Raw genomic sequence first — 15,480 nt, 5'->3', positions numbered from 1 at the left:
CAACAGCCAGTATGCAGTTTGACCCACCTTCAAAATTTTTACAAACCAAAGGAGACCCGCCCATCCCTTGGACTAGATGGAAGGAAGAATTTTTTACTTACCTTAAGGCTATGGATGGTGAAAGGATGTCAGCGGAAAGAAAAAAAAACATTTTCTTACATTGTCTTGGCTCAGAAGGACAACTTGTCTTTAGAACCTTACCTCCAGTGAGATCTGGTGGTGATTCGAATGTCTATGATGAAGCTGTACACAGAATAGAGGGAAGGTTTAAACCAGTAACCAGTGTAGCCTTAAACAGGTTTAAGTTTTATACAAGGGTACAAGATGAGAATGAGTGCTTTGATGACTTTTTAACTGCTTTACGTGCACTTTCTCTTCATTGCAATTTTGGTCTGATGACCGACGAAATGATTAGAGATCAAATTGTGGTGCATGTGAAAAGCAAGAAAGTACAAGAGCAGTTATGGATTTTAGGGGATCCCAGTTTGGAGACTGCCATTAGTACAGCTAAAGCATTAGAACAGTCTGACAAATGGATCAAATCCTTAGACAAAGTCTCTGTTCAACCTACTCCCTCTACTTCCACTGGTGAGGTTAGCACTGTGAATGTTAAAACCCAAAATTCTAACAAATACGAGGGCAAAAGCAAACAATTTTATTGTTTTAGATGTGGAAGTCCGGATCATATAGCTTCTTTTCCACAATGTCCTGCTCTGAATAGACAATGTAATAAGTGTAATCGCACTGGTCATTTTTCTAAATATTGCAAAACTTCTGTTAAACCAGTTAATGATTACAAGAAACCTTCTTATAGTACTTCCAGACGAACAAATAGTAATGTATCTTATGTTGCGGAGAGAGAGGGTAATGATCCGCTGGTTAGAGAGTCTGGCATTGTAATTTCTATACAGTCTTCGTTCGACATGACACTAGCAGATACTCTGCCTTCTCCAAAGAGTTCAGTGAACACATTAGGTAAAACTCTGGAACTCATGGTGGACTCCTGTTCACTGTGGACTATAATCACTCGTGATTACTGTATAGAGTCATTTGGTAACCTAATTGATGTGAATTCCTTATGTGAACCTGATATTGATGCATACAATTTTGATACTTCCAAGATCAAGTTTATAGGTTTTAAAGAAGTTCCTATTATTGTAAAAAACAATTCAGCTATTATTAAGATGTATGTTGCGTCTAAAGGTGTGAATGTTCTAGGTTGGCGGGACCAAGCTAAGTTGGGGATCTCGTTAAATCCTAGGTTGAAAGATCCAGTCTGTGTCCTTGCTATAGCTGATGGCGACTATGACCTGGCGTCCATGTCTAAAGAGATATCCATCTCCTTTCCTAACGTATTTTCTGAGAAACTGGGGAGATTGAATGGTTTTACGCATAAAATCAAAGTCAAACCTAATACGGTGCCTCTAAAGCAGAAGTTGAGAGGGGTTCCCATCAGTATCAGAGAGGAGCTCAGAGTCATGCTTGACAACATGGTCAAGGATGGTGTCATAGAAGAGGTAGAATCCTCTGAATGGGTTTCGCCTATTGTTTTGGCGATTAAACCCGACAAAACAATTAGGTTATGTGTAGACCTGAGAGCGTTAAATAAATGTTTGGTTACAGATTGTCACCCCTTACCTAACATAAATGAAATGTTGTGCATGCTTGACGGTGCCTGTGTGTTCTCCACATTAGACCTTAGGTCTGCATACCACCAGATTGAGCTCACAGAAGACTCAAAACACTTCACCGCTTTCATCACTCCCCATGGTTTGTTTCAATTTAAAAGAATGCCTTTTGGCCTAGCGTCAGCCGCTTCTGTTTTCCAGAGGGCAATGTATCACATATTCAGGGATCTGAGTGTCTATGTCAAATGCTTTCAAGATGACATCCTCATCTTTTCAAAAAACATCTCTGAGCATGATGGTCACCTTAGGGAGGTTTGTTCCAGGTTGGAGGAGTTTGGCTTGACCATCAAAGCTAGTAAGTGCAAGTTTTTTTGTAAGACAGTAGACTATTTGGGCCATTCACTTTCAGGGGATGGAGTTGTACCTAAAAAAAGTCTTGTGGATGCTATTGTTAAGGCCCCTTCTCCAGACAACAAGGAAAAGTTGCTATCTTTTGCAGGGCTCTGCGAATATTATAGCAAATTTATAAAAAATTTTGCAAACAAAATGGAGCCCCTCAGAGAACTTACAAGGAGTTCAGCCAAGTTTATTTGGTCGGAGAAGCAGGAGCAAGCTTTTAAACAGATCAAAGAGGAGATAGTTAATGCTCCTACTTTAAAGTCCTTTTGTGTCAACAAGAAGTGCATCATTACTGTTGACGCCAGCCTTTATGGCATTGGTAGTGTGTTAAGTCAGTCATCAGGGAAGGATGAATGGTGCGTTGCCTTCTCCTCAAGGACTTTGTCTCCCACGGAGAGAAGGTACTCCGTAATTGAAAAGGAACTTCTGGCCTGCATTTGGGCTGTTGAGCACTTCAGGAATTATGTTTGGGGAAATCGTTTTGTTCTACGTACCGACCATAAACCCTTAGTTGGGATCTTATCTCCTGGTGGTGGATGGAACTCCACTGCGCGTATAGCTCGTTTGTCTTCACGCCTTCAAGAGTATGATTTTGATATTGTATATGTTCCTGGTAAATGTAACGTGACTGCTGATTTTCTTTCAAGGTTTCCTTGTGAGGACTCTTCAAAGATGGATAATGACATCGATGTTGTTGCCTCTGTTGGAGATTGTGTTTCCAAGGAGTTCATTTCATTGTCAGAGGAGGAATGGTTCCTTGAACTTGGCAAGGATGTGATTTGCCAACAGCTGTTTGATTTTGTTAGGAATGGTTGGCCACCCCATAGGGGTGTTTCTCCGGACATAGCTCCCTTTTCCCAGGTTTCATCGGAAATTGAAGAGTTTTCTGGTTTACTTTTCAAGGCTGGTAAATTAATTCCACCTCAATCCTTACAAGAGAAGATTCTTCTTCTCGCTCACCAGAGTCACATTGGCATGTCGTCAATGAAACGTCTTATTAGAGAGAGCTTTTGGTGGCCGGGTGTGGACAAAATGGTGGATAGGCTGGTAAGAGATTGTTCGCATTGTGTTAACAGTGACAAAATGCTTCATGTGACCTCTGCTCCCCTCAAGCCTGTGTCTTGGCCCACTTTTCCCTGGCAGAAAGTGGGTTTTGATATATCTGGTCCATTTAAGCAGTTACCTTATAATGCTCGGTATGCCTTAGTTCTGGTAGACTACCACTCCAAGTGGCCCGAAGTAAAGTTCGTCAGCTCCGCCTCTTCCCAATCAGTCATTCTTTTCCTTAAGGAAGTCTTTGCTAGGGAGGGATTTCCTGAAACCTGCGTCACTGATAATGGTGTTCAACTTGTGTCAGATGAGTTTGAGAAATTCCTCAGTGCATGTGGAATCAAGCATTACACCACCTCTCTCTATGAGCCTAGGGAAAACGGCCAAGTTGAACGCTTTAACCGTGTTCTTAAGGAGTGTTTGAACCTTGTACAGACTTCTGATGATTGTTGGGTGGATGTTGTGAGGAAAAGATTGTGGACATATCGCATCACCCCTCACTCTGTTACTGGTGTTAGTCCCTTTAGACTCCTTAAGGGTAGGGAGCCTCCCTCTGATATATGTCCCTGGTGGATAAAAAAAACTTGATGTAAAACGTGATGTAAATAATTCTGTTTGTGATCTTGCTGCTGTGGCCAAATGGGTTGAGAACAAACAACTACAAATGAAAACCCTGTTTGATTCCAAAATGAAAACCAAAGATAATGACTTTGTAGTGGGGGGTTGGGTACGGATTAGAAAACCCGGTTTTCTGGTAAAGGGTCTTTCCAAATTTTACCCTCCTATCAAAATTGTTAAGGTCTTCAAAAATAGTGTTGCCACACAGGATGGTAGAGTATGGAATGTCCGCAGGGTTGCTAAATATTGCAATCCTGAAAATGTACATTACTCTCCTTCTTCTACTCAGGACTTTTGCCAGAGGACACCTGATGCTTTTCCCGTTTTACCTTCTCCCAGTTCTGTTCATCTCGATTCCTCAGTTGCCTCCAGGGTTAAAGTTTCCAATAGGCAAAAGTGTGTTCCCAGCAGGTATCTGGATTAATTTTGTTTTTTTTGGGGTAAGATGTGTTGCATTTTGTTATACATTTCTTTCTGCCTTGTCTTTCCCTGTCTGGATCTGCTGCCTGGAATGTATGATGCGTGCCTGCATCTTACATCCTGGGTTCCAGATTCCAGACCAACTGATGTACTAGATCTCTACCCGAACCTGTTAAGATGTGCTGTGCTTCAACTCCTTTTGATCAATAAACCCTTTTCATGAAAATCAATTTATGCATCGTTGGATCTTTTTAGGCACCCAATGGAGCGTGAGGGCTAATGGAGCAGGGGGCCTCTGTGGGTTGAGACAGGCTGGGCTCTGAGCTTCCAATGGGCATATGGTTGCTGGCAGGGGATGCTGATGCAGGTACAGAGATACTACTTGTAAAGGTGGCCAGATTTTCTGTTATACTTAAGTTGTTGAGACAGGGTTTTTTGGAGCCCCCGTTGTCAGTAGTAATATCTGGCTGTGGTAAGATCTTAGGCGGTGAAGTGGGTTGTTTACTCTTTAAACCGGCCTGAGATTTGGCTACAGTGAATATTTTGGCTGGGGGGGGAGGATCAGAACGCTGGTTAGACATAGGATTTCTATGGTCTTTGGTGTCTTTGTTAACCTTAGAGTCTTTGTTAACAACCCCCCCCACTCTTAGCCAGAGCGTTCTTCTTTGCACCACTGACCTGGTCTGTGTTTGTCTTGCCGGTAGCCTCTTCTGCGGGGGCATCCTTCAATAGAGCCGGAGTCTTTTGCTTGATTCCCCTCTTTGCTCCTCTAGCACTCATGACCGGGGAAAGGTAAAACGTGCAGATTAAAGTTTCTTTGTTTCCTGTCACTGATTTCTGCTTCCCAAGGAACCGGCAGGTCAGGATGATTGATGTCAGGACAATTAGGTTAACGCCGAGTGCCTCTTTCCAGGTTAAAATCTGCGAGGGGGAGACAAGAGCACACCCTGCAGGGCTCGCTCCCGCTGCTGCTCCGCCCTGATGAATACAAACGGCGTAGGCAAAAGAGAGAAGGCAAAGAAGCTCCGAGTGAACCTGTAGAGTGCTTGCCCCCTCGCACTCCGGTGTTATTATGCTGAGTAGTCCGCTCCCTTTCACCACACAACGCGAGTCAGGTCGTTGCTGTCTCTGCCTCAGGGGAAGGTGCTGCCGTGCACCGTTACCGAGCATCTTTCACGCAGGACAGCTAGCCGATCGGAACTGCTTGCGTGACTGGCGTGCGCAGCCAGAAAGCACGGTGCTCACGCTGACACCATCTTCGCTCCTTTTTGTAAGTTCCTGACGTTTTTTTCTGTAGCATAGTTCCGTGTGCCAATCTACAGCACTTCCGCGTTGTTTAGTGCCCTTACTCGCGATTGGTTATTATGTTAGTCACGTGGTTGCAGTACCCGAGATTTTATAGATACCGTAAAAAGACTATATACATCGCATGCAGTCTAAACAATAGATTCTAAATAGAGAATAACCTTCCGATAATTGCATCTGCTGTGCTTCCATAATATTAAAAAAGGCCACAGATATTAAAACACTTTTGTGTGAAATTTACGGTGCGCAATAAATCGCGCTACTCGAAAAGTAGAGTGACCTCTTATATTTGAAATGGTAGAGTGCTGGTATGGACGTGTCAGAATGTCGATGGAAACCGTTCTAAAAGCTTCACAGTTATTTGTCATGAAACCGTAAGGGGTAAATGTGTAAAGCTAATGCTGAAATGTTAAGTAAAAGCGATGTATTCCATGTGTAGTGTACCATAAGTGTCAGATCCATTATTGAATCAACAATATACGCATACCAAAGTAACAGAAACTATAATGGACACTGTCCTGTAGTCATATCGTTAAAGGTAACAGGCGTACTCTATACGTTCATTCAGACCATTTGGTTTACATGAATTAAGTTTCAGGATCCAAAAATTATCTTGTCGCAACAAATATTTATTGTTGTCTCTTCCTTCCATCTTCTGTACTGTTTCCAAAATCAAACACTTCAGTTGTGATATATTGTGGTGCTGTTCCATAAGTGTGTAGCAACTACTGATTTCATGTTCTTAGTTCTGATGTTAGATTTATGTTCATTGATTAGTGTCTTGATTTTTCGTTCAGCTTTCCCCACATAGACTTTGCCACATGGGCATTTCAGTAAGTAGATCACATTGGCTGTGTCAGAGGTCACTGGAACTCGTAATTTGATGTTGTATCCCTTCATTGGGTGGGCTATATTGGTCCTGGATATCCTCTATCTCTGAATCTTTTACCCAGTTTTTCTATTCTCTCACTTGATTTTAATGGATCTCATGTTATCCGTTTGACTCTTAGCCCACCCTATGAAGGGATACAACATCAAATTACGAGTTTCAGCGACCTGTGACACAGCTAATGTGTCACAGACCCCACCTGAGGAGCACCCTAAAATTATTAAATACTACCATATAAATTTTGTAATAAAGTAAAGAGGTTGTGCGCCAGCTACATTTTGATTTGAGATATTGTGGATAGGTTATCCGTCCATCAGTGGGCAGCACACCCACACTAATCATTGAATAGACATGGAATATGAGGAGATTACGAAAACAACGGATATAAGAGCTGATAACTTTGCGTTTGCAGGTGAGGAGGCATCCAGGATCTATGCACTAATACATGAAGAAATTACACAGTCTACTACGAACTGGACCAAGGAACAGAATATCAAACAGTTGATATACTTAGTGAAAAGGGAAATAAATCAGAGGCTACATGCTAGCACACTCATTAAATATCATCGAGCATAGCGCATACCCAGTGGCCTAAGGATAGCATTGAAGCCATCTTTGTGCAAGAATGCACAAGGGTTTCAAGAGAGCTGGTATGTGATCTTGAACAAATGTTCCCTCGAGTTGATCTTATTAATTATAGAGGAGTTGTCAAAAATCCTTGAGGAGTTATCTAAAGAAATAGTTGAGGTAACCAATGAGCTTACCAACATGATGTCTACAGAGGACTGGACAAAAACGCTTCAGGAAATCAATGAACAAATCGCTAAACACTCCCAGGAAATCAATGAAAGAAAAATGAAAATTTCGTAGGGATACTCTTGATTATAAACTCGGAGAGGTTTATACATGGGCAGAAGTATACGCCCAACGACGGAGAAATCGACCTTATACACAACAAACGGGCACTTCCTCATCGGGAAGTGACACAACAGACAGACCACAGACTGGCAGACCACAAACCACTCATAAGGGACCAGGATCGGAATCAAATGAGCAACAACCATCAACAACATCAGCAGAAACCACAAGTTCTTTTTTAGAACAAGGCCATCGAGAAAAAGGCGACCCAGGAGGGGAAAAATACAAAGAACATCCCAATACAAGAAGCACCACGATGCCCAAGAACGACAAGCAGAAAAGAACACCGAAGGACAATTAGCAATACATATTTCAGATCATGTATTGACTTTACATGAGCTTAAACCATGGCAAAAGGGGACGTCTTTTGTACCCCCAGTACGAACTGACCAACTAGAGCTCGAAGTAAGCCTTTTTAAATTGATGAGGAAGTTACGCCTAAGGCATTTATTTGAGAATATACTACCGGACCAAGGACCAGAAGAACCAGATCAACTAAGAGGTTTAAGAACAAACAAGTACGTACCAAGCCCCAATCAGTCATAAAACACTAGACCTATTTGAGAATGTGGTCAAACAGGATCTATCAAAACTCAACTACAATAGAAGAACAAAGAACATTACACAGAAGGATCAAGATGCATTAAGAAGGATAGCCAATAATGAAACCATCAAATGTGTAAAAGCTGACAAAGGGGGAGCACTGGTAATAATGAACTCATCAATGTATGAGGCTAAAGTAATGGAACATGTATCAGATATGACGACATACATGAAACTCAATGAAAATCCACCACACAGTTTGCTGACGTACTAAAGAGCATAGTTCAAATAGCATACCACACAGGAGTGATTAAACAAAATACAAAGAATTTTCTTTTGAAAAACAATCCAAGAAGCCTAATTCTGTACATGGTCCCAAAGGTCCATAGAAACTTAAGAGACCCACCATTAGGACCCATAGTATCGACACTTGGAAGCCTCCATGAGCCAGTAGGCCAATTTCTGGACAAATATTTGCAACCAAGTGTTAAAAATATGAGAACATTTATGAAGGATACGACTGACTTCATATTGACACTACAGGCGTTTGATGTAAAGGATGATGAGAAGATGATATTGTGTACAGCGGGTATAAAATCTCTCTACACTTCGATTCCGCACCTTCAAGGCATAGAAGCCGTGGAACAAGCCTTAACGAGAACTGATCTGGAACTTCCAATGCAAGTGTTTTTGATGGAGCTCATGTACTTTGCTCCATATCAGAGCTACTTTAATTATAAGGAGGATTGGTATCTTTAATTAGCAGGCACTTCCATGCGCAATTGCGCTGCGCCGGTATAAGCGAATCTGTTCATGCTGAAGTTCGAGGAAGAACATATACTATCACAGCCAGAATGGCCAGATAATATCAAATTACTTGTGCGATATATTGATGACGTTTTCATCCTGTGGAAAAACACACGGAATGAATTGGGAAAAAAAGCACTGCTGGCACTGAACGATATAGACCATTGTATACAGTTTACCTGGGAAATTTCAGAAAGTAAAATAATCTTAGATGTGGAAATCACGTTAACTGATAAATGCTCAGAAACCAACACATTCCATAAACCAACAGATAAAAATAACATGTTACATCACACAAGCTTTCACCAAACTTCGCTAAAAAAACATCTACAAGTCTCCCAAATGCTAAGAGTCAAACGGATAACATCAGATCCATTAAAATCATGTGAGAGAATAGAAGAAATGGGTAAAAGATTCAGAGATAGAGGCCATCCAGAACCCACCATAGAAAGCACAAAACAGCAGACACATTCAACTTGCAGAACGGATTTGTTGAAAAAAACTACCAAACAGGAAAATAACAGAATGGTCATAGTATCAAAATTTTCTAATCTAAGTATCAACTTTAAAAGAATAATTAATCATCATTGGTCAATATTGGGAAATTAATCTGACTTCTAATCGATGTTTTCACAACCGCCGCTATTCACATATACCAGAAATAAGAACAAAGGTGAAATTCTGAATCAAAAGAAAATGGAGGTACAAGCGGCAAAAGGAACTAGACCTTGCATGAATTGCAACAATTGCAATAATATAATTAAAGGGACCAATAGAGCTCACCCTATGAAGGGATACATGTGACCTACGGCCGATTTATGCGCTATATAAACACATATACAAATACAACATCAAATTACAAGTTTCAGCGACCTGTGACACAGCTAATGTGATCTACTTACTGAAATGCCCATGTGGCAAAGTCTATGTGGGAAAAACTGAACGAAAAATCAAGACACAAATCAATGGACATAAATCTAACATCAGAACTAAGAACATGAAATCAGTAGTTGCTCCACACTACAATATATCACAACTGAAGTTGTTGATTTTGGAAACAGTACAGAAGATAGATGGAAGAGATAACAATAAATATTTGTTGCGACAAGAGAATTTTTGGATCATGAAACCTAATTCATGTAAACCAAATGGTCTGAATGAACGTATAGAGTACGCATGTTACCTTTAACGATATGATTACAGGACCGCTTACAGGATAGTTTCTGTTACTTTGGTATGCTTATATTGTTGATTCAATAATGGATCTGACACTTATGGTACACTATACATAGAATACATCGCTTTCACTTAACATTTCAGCATTAGCTTTACACAGTTACCCCTTACAGTTTCATGACAAATAACTGTGGAGCTTTTAGAATCATTTCCATCGACATTCTGACACGTCCGTACCAGCACTCTACCATTTTGAATACAAGAGATCGCTCTACTTTTTCGAGTAGCCCTGTAGTGTAGTTCCTATATTCCGAATAGGCTCTGCGCATTGGAATAATATATACTGTAGGTTAGACGTAGGACAGAGGTCTACTAGGTCTCTACCGAATATATTAAACTTAATAGTGAGTGCCAGCTAGCTCAGAGGTCACTAGAAACTTTCTCGAATTCACAAGAAGGGATTAGTTTCTAACAACTGCATAAACATGACAACTTTGTTTCCCAAGAATAAGAAATCAAATCTCTAGAGTCGCGGAAACAATAGATAACTATTTTACTCAGTCAATCGTGCATGCTTCGTTTCACCAGAAATGCAGAGAAATGGAGAGATGGGCGTTTTCAATAAAAAGTATTTATTGAACAGTCTTCTTTCTCAAGCATTGGAAATGAACTGCTGCAATCGTAATACTTGTTATAAAGTACAATGTCTATAATATGAACAGTATTATAAAGTAGTACTGTAAAAGCATTATATGGTTTCTCAGCCATAAAGTGCATAAAATGTATAAAATACATACAGTAATAAATAATGACTAAAAGTAATCAACTGGTGCTTCTAAAATACGCCTACCCCGGTGTACCTAACCTAAGTCTAGTACGAGGGAAGAAGTAAGTGAGGAGTATCCTAAGTTTAGTAGTTCTCTGCCAAGAATCTATTCCAAGAATTCTCTAAGAGGTTTAATCAGCTCCGTACCTTGGTTTTAGAATGAAAGAGGTCTTGTATCTCTCTCTCAGGACTCGATTTCCCAGATGCCCGCAAGGGTAAACCAGAAACACTGGAGCTGGATTTCTCGGCAAGAGAAAAGACAGCGTCTCTCTCAGCGCGTCAGCTGGAGGGTGGGCTTACTTTGGCACTTGCTGCTGCAGGGTGTCGGGCAAGTAGATAGTTCATCTTCTCCAAACCACCATGTGTTTGTCTGGGCAAACCTAGGCATATTTATACTTTGAAGGTGCTGAGTTTGACGCATGTTTGGACTTAATATCGTCACTCAAAGGCTAAATTCTTGGAAAACGTCAAGAGTTATTGGAGAACTTAATATTCAAGCATGGGGAAGTCCCTAGCTGCTGAAGGCGGGTTTTTTCAAGACATTGTTGTTAATTCTCGGAACTTAGTGGAAGTAGCCATGCCGTATTTGGGCTGTATGGCTTAGGCCAAATAGGGTAGTGATTTCTATGCATATATAAGGATATGATAAAGTATACCTATATAAGGGCATGAATCGGGAAAATTACACTAGGGTCCTAGATTCGTTTACAACAGCGCGACTTATTGCACACTGTAAATTTCACAAAAAAGTGTGTTAATATCTCCGGCCTTTTTTATTATTATGGAAGCATAGCAGATGCAACTATCGGAAGGGTATTCTCTGTTTAGAATCTATCGTTTAGACTGCATGCGATGTATATAGTCTTTTTACGGTATCTATGAAATCTCGGGTACTGCGACCACGTGACTAACATAATAACCAATCGTGAGTAAGGGCACTAAACAACGCGAAAGTGCTGTAGATTGGCACACGGAACTACGCTACAGAAGAAAACGTTGGGAACTTACAAAAAGTGAGTTTAGCTACAAAGAGCACCCGTCTTGGCAATATTACCGTTGCGCGATCACACTAAATGAAATGTATCTCTTTATGAACAGGGCAGGACTATTACGAGTGCCGAATGCCATGAGTTAACTATATTTATGAGTTGTACACACGTGGGGTATACCGCGGTATAACGCAGTTTGTCTTCATGAGGACATAAAACATGTTCAGGATAGAGGTCACATCTTGATATTTAATGCTTGAACATTACGGAGCGCATTTAGATTTCACAACCACACGCTAAAGGAACTGGAGTTGATAATATACACGGTTATAACACATACACAAGTGTAAGAAGCATGCAAATAGCTAATGCTGAAATTCAATGATTATTCTAGACACCTTGTCTGTAAACTGAGGATGTGTTGTAATGTACACGATTTAATTTGAGAGTTAGATGTCATTATGAGATCACAATCCTGTGTGCTACAATCTTTTTGCAGCAATGCTCCCTGAAGAAGGGCTTTCAGCCCGAAATGCATAGGAGCCATAAAGGCTGTATTAAACAAGGAGTAATTTAAAAAAAATGTGGATGAGATGAAATGAATATAATTTCAAGGAATTGGATATTGAATAAATGGATTCCGATTGAAATGAAACTGTTGTGAAAAATGTCTTTGGAGTCCAACTTGTAGGAACACAGGTGTACCCATGGGTATGCAACCAATTTAGTACCGGAGTATGTATCAGATATTTCGAATGCAGAAGTCAAGGGATTATTGTCTCTGGATGGGCGAAGTATATCAGCACGTCTTCTATGTACAGTGATCCACTCGTCCCACTCTGTATCCCATAACTGTTGATCACACCTACATTATTGCTTCATACAATGTTTGGAATAAGTTAGTTATATCTTAGAGATGTTGCCCCTCTCATGGTATGATAAAATCAGTTATAACCTACAGGGTCATGCCTAAACTTCCCTGAATTAACTCCACAGAATAGGTATATCAGTTATAACATCCTAAGAGCTGTGCCTCTATGTGCCACACCTGCGCTGCTCCAGGGTGATTCCGCGAGATTTTTCTAATGTATTAATAACTTATAACATCTTATAGATTGAGTACACCTGTATTAAACTCTTGTGAGCTTTGGGTCCCATGGTCACATTTACGCTGCTCCTGGCTGGACTCATGGATAGGTTGGGCTGCAAATGACTGGAATACCTAAAGCTGATCTCAGCTCTTGGGAGATGGTCATCATGATGCCATCAACTCATTGTTACTGTACTGAGAAAATGGCAATCAAACTTGGCCACATCATTATCTGTTTCTTATATAGCGCTTAAACACAAGGGCATTCAACAATTCAAAAACAGGACAACCCTGGACAGAAGACAGCTGGGTTACAGAATGCAATGTTATCTGGCAGTTTGCGCAACATCGCACTTGCTTATGCTGGAGATGCTCTTCCACAATCCCTCATTTAACTATCCATGTGTCAAAATTAGTTATTACAAGAGCTAAGATGAGGACTAGAGTGGTGCATTGTTATCATATATTTACTAAACCATAAGCATAAATTGCCTTGTGTATTATAGTCATAATGTTAAACTTTACTCTTCTGGTTAGACATTCAATGCAAAGCGGTCATGTGGCAGAAACATGGCACCAGACAGCTAAATGTTCTACTACTAGTACTACCACATGTTATCCAGCTGAAGTTTGGGATCCTAGAGAGAGGTTTGATGTGATAGTCATTGTATTAGTTTGGTACTTCACTGTCATACATGAGCCAAACAAAAACCACAAGTTCTTTACTGTGTCCAGAAAGAGAATTGCTTTTACCATCAATTCTAAACTATTGGTGTGGTTCATTCCTCTTTATCGTATGTGATCGGATCCTGTAATCTGAATTTTATTTTCAGGTTTAAATCAATTTCTTAACCTTCATTCCAGAAAGCGTTATTATCTGTAATTCAGCATGAGTTGGTCCTATACCAACTTACCGATCAAGGGTATTACAATTTACAAGTCATCCACATACTTTTAGAATATTCTTGTACAACAGTAACCAAGGGTAACTCAGTAGTGCATGTAGTGGTTGCACTCATGTTAAATATCATGGTTATGTAGTTGTGGTTGCACATATGTGTTGAAAAAACAGGTGAATAATTTCATGAAAATGCCCCAGCTGTTATCTAGTTTATCCTTCCTTAGTCCTTACATTAGGAGAAATACCAAAGGCAATCCCCATACCCATTTGCCTCTCCCTCCATTATTTTCCCTCCTATCATATGTCTCCAGCTTCCTGGTCCTCAACCACAGTTTTCATCGCAGAACTCCACTCGCTAAGGTAAATATAGAAAAGGTAAAAAGTATGGCTGAACACAGGCATTATTTTCGAACATTGTGAAATGTACGACCGTCTCTGAAAGTACCAAACAAACTGCTTTCATTCCTCATCACGTACCAAGGTGCACAATATTGCCTTGTTGGGTGAAATCAAAGTGATTGTTCTGATCAGTAGAATGAATACCTATATGTTACAAACCTACATTTTGGAATATGCTTGACTGTTGCATACACAAAAGTATAGATTTTAATCACAAAAATAACGATTTACCATTAACTATTTGTTTTTCCAGTACACACCATGATGTATTTTTATATGAAACATACTCAGCATATAGTAAACAACTGAGAATTTAAATAAAACACATTGGTACTAATAAGTGTTCTAATAATCATGCAAGCATATCTTAAATTACACATTTGTTTTTATGCTTAGCTTCATACACACTGTAATGATCATCTCTTTGCGAACATATACACAGAACTAGAGACTAGCTATGTTGGAATGTGATAGAACATGTGTTTGAAAACCCCCCTTTTTCATGAATAATATATAAAATTGTTAACAGTGAACAGGTAGCAATGCATTGCAGGAATAAATATGAATATGTGACTCCAACTATACTTACCTCCCCTCAAATCTATGTTTCAAAAAATCAAACAATGCTTTCTGCATCATATCCGTTACCTAAAGAGAATAAAAACCAGGACATTTGTTTATAAGAATATACACTGGACTGACAAATGATAATGCTGGCATGCATTTCAAAGATCAACACTGAACCAGTCATGATATCCTACAGTACTTTTCTCATTACACTTAAGTAGACCGCCACTAACCGACTGTGCACCTATTGCCTTTGAGTTGCCCTGTATGTGCACCAGTAATAACAATCATAAAAACATGTGTGTTTCCATTGCATGATACATTGATGATGTCATAAGTAAATGGCCTGAATTCCTACAGTGTATCCCTTTAGACAGTCATAAGCCTGGGAGCAGGGGCTGGAGTGTCAAAATATTTCATACTGAAGACAATTTTTAAATAAACCTATGCCAGAAATTATAGTTTTAAGATTGATTTAAGCCATAACAACACTGTTTATCTATTAGAGCCATCTTTCCTAGCTTAAAACTGTCTGTTCTGTAGATCACTTCTGACAAGAAAATTGGAAAACACAACAACAAAATGGTACAGTCTCACAAAAAGCCATGCGAGGGGCTTTAAATAATAGGAGGAATGTGCCAGACATCCTTAAGTATATAGGGGCCGATTATGATGGCGGACGGACCTGAGTCCGTCCGCCACCATAGAGAAGGAGGGACCATCCGCAGGGGCAGCGGCGGTCCCTCCATGCAGATTAGGATGTGACCACCAGGGTGGCGGTCACATCCTCTATTTTTAACATTGCGGCGGGTGCAGCTTCAAGCTGCACCCGCCGCAATGTTAAAAATGCATGTATTACATTTACATGCACAAAGAGGCAGGCACCGCGCGGTGCCTGCCGCTTTGTGCCTGTAAATGTTGAGGGGTACCATAGGTACCCCCCATGTGCACCCCC

General features: G+C 40.3%; 1 protein-coding gene across 5 annotated transcripts in view; it reads right to left on the bottom strand.

Moving 5' to 3' along the window:
• Positions 1–15,480, bottom strand: part of CACNB2 (calcium voltage-gated channel auxiliary subunit beta 2) — a 1,003,604-nt gene that overhangs the window by 52,024 nt on the left and 936,100 nt on the right. For all 5 annotated transcript variants that reach the window (XM_086941951.1, XM_086941954.1, XM_086941953.1 and 2 more), the window contains one exon: positions 14,548–14,606. In XM_086941951.1, the coding sequence (XP_086798077.1) occupies positions 14,548–14,606 (59 nt within the window). The remainder of the gene's footprint in view (positions 1–14,547; positions 14,607–15,480) is intronic.

The sequence above is a fragment of the Lissotriton vulgaris genome, chromosome 10, assembly GCF_964263255.1.
Source record: "Lissotriton vulgaris chromosome 10, aLisVul1.2, whole genome shotgun sequence".
Lineage (NCBI taxonomy): Eukaryota > Metazoa > Chordata > Amphibia > Caudata > Salamandridae > Lissotriton > Lissotriton vulgaris.
This window is presented reverse-complemented; position numbering and strand designations above follow the sequence as displayed.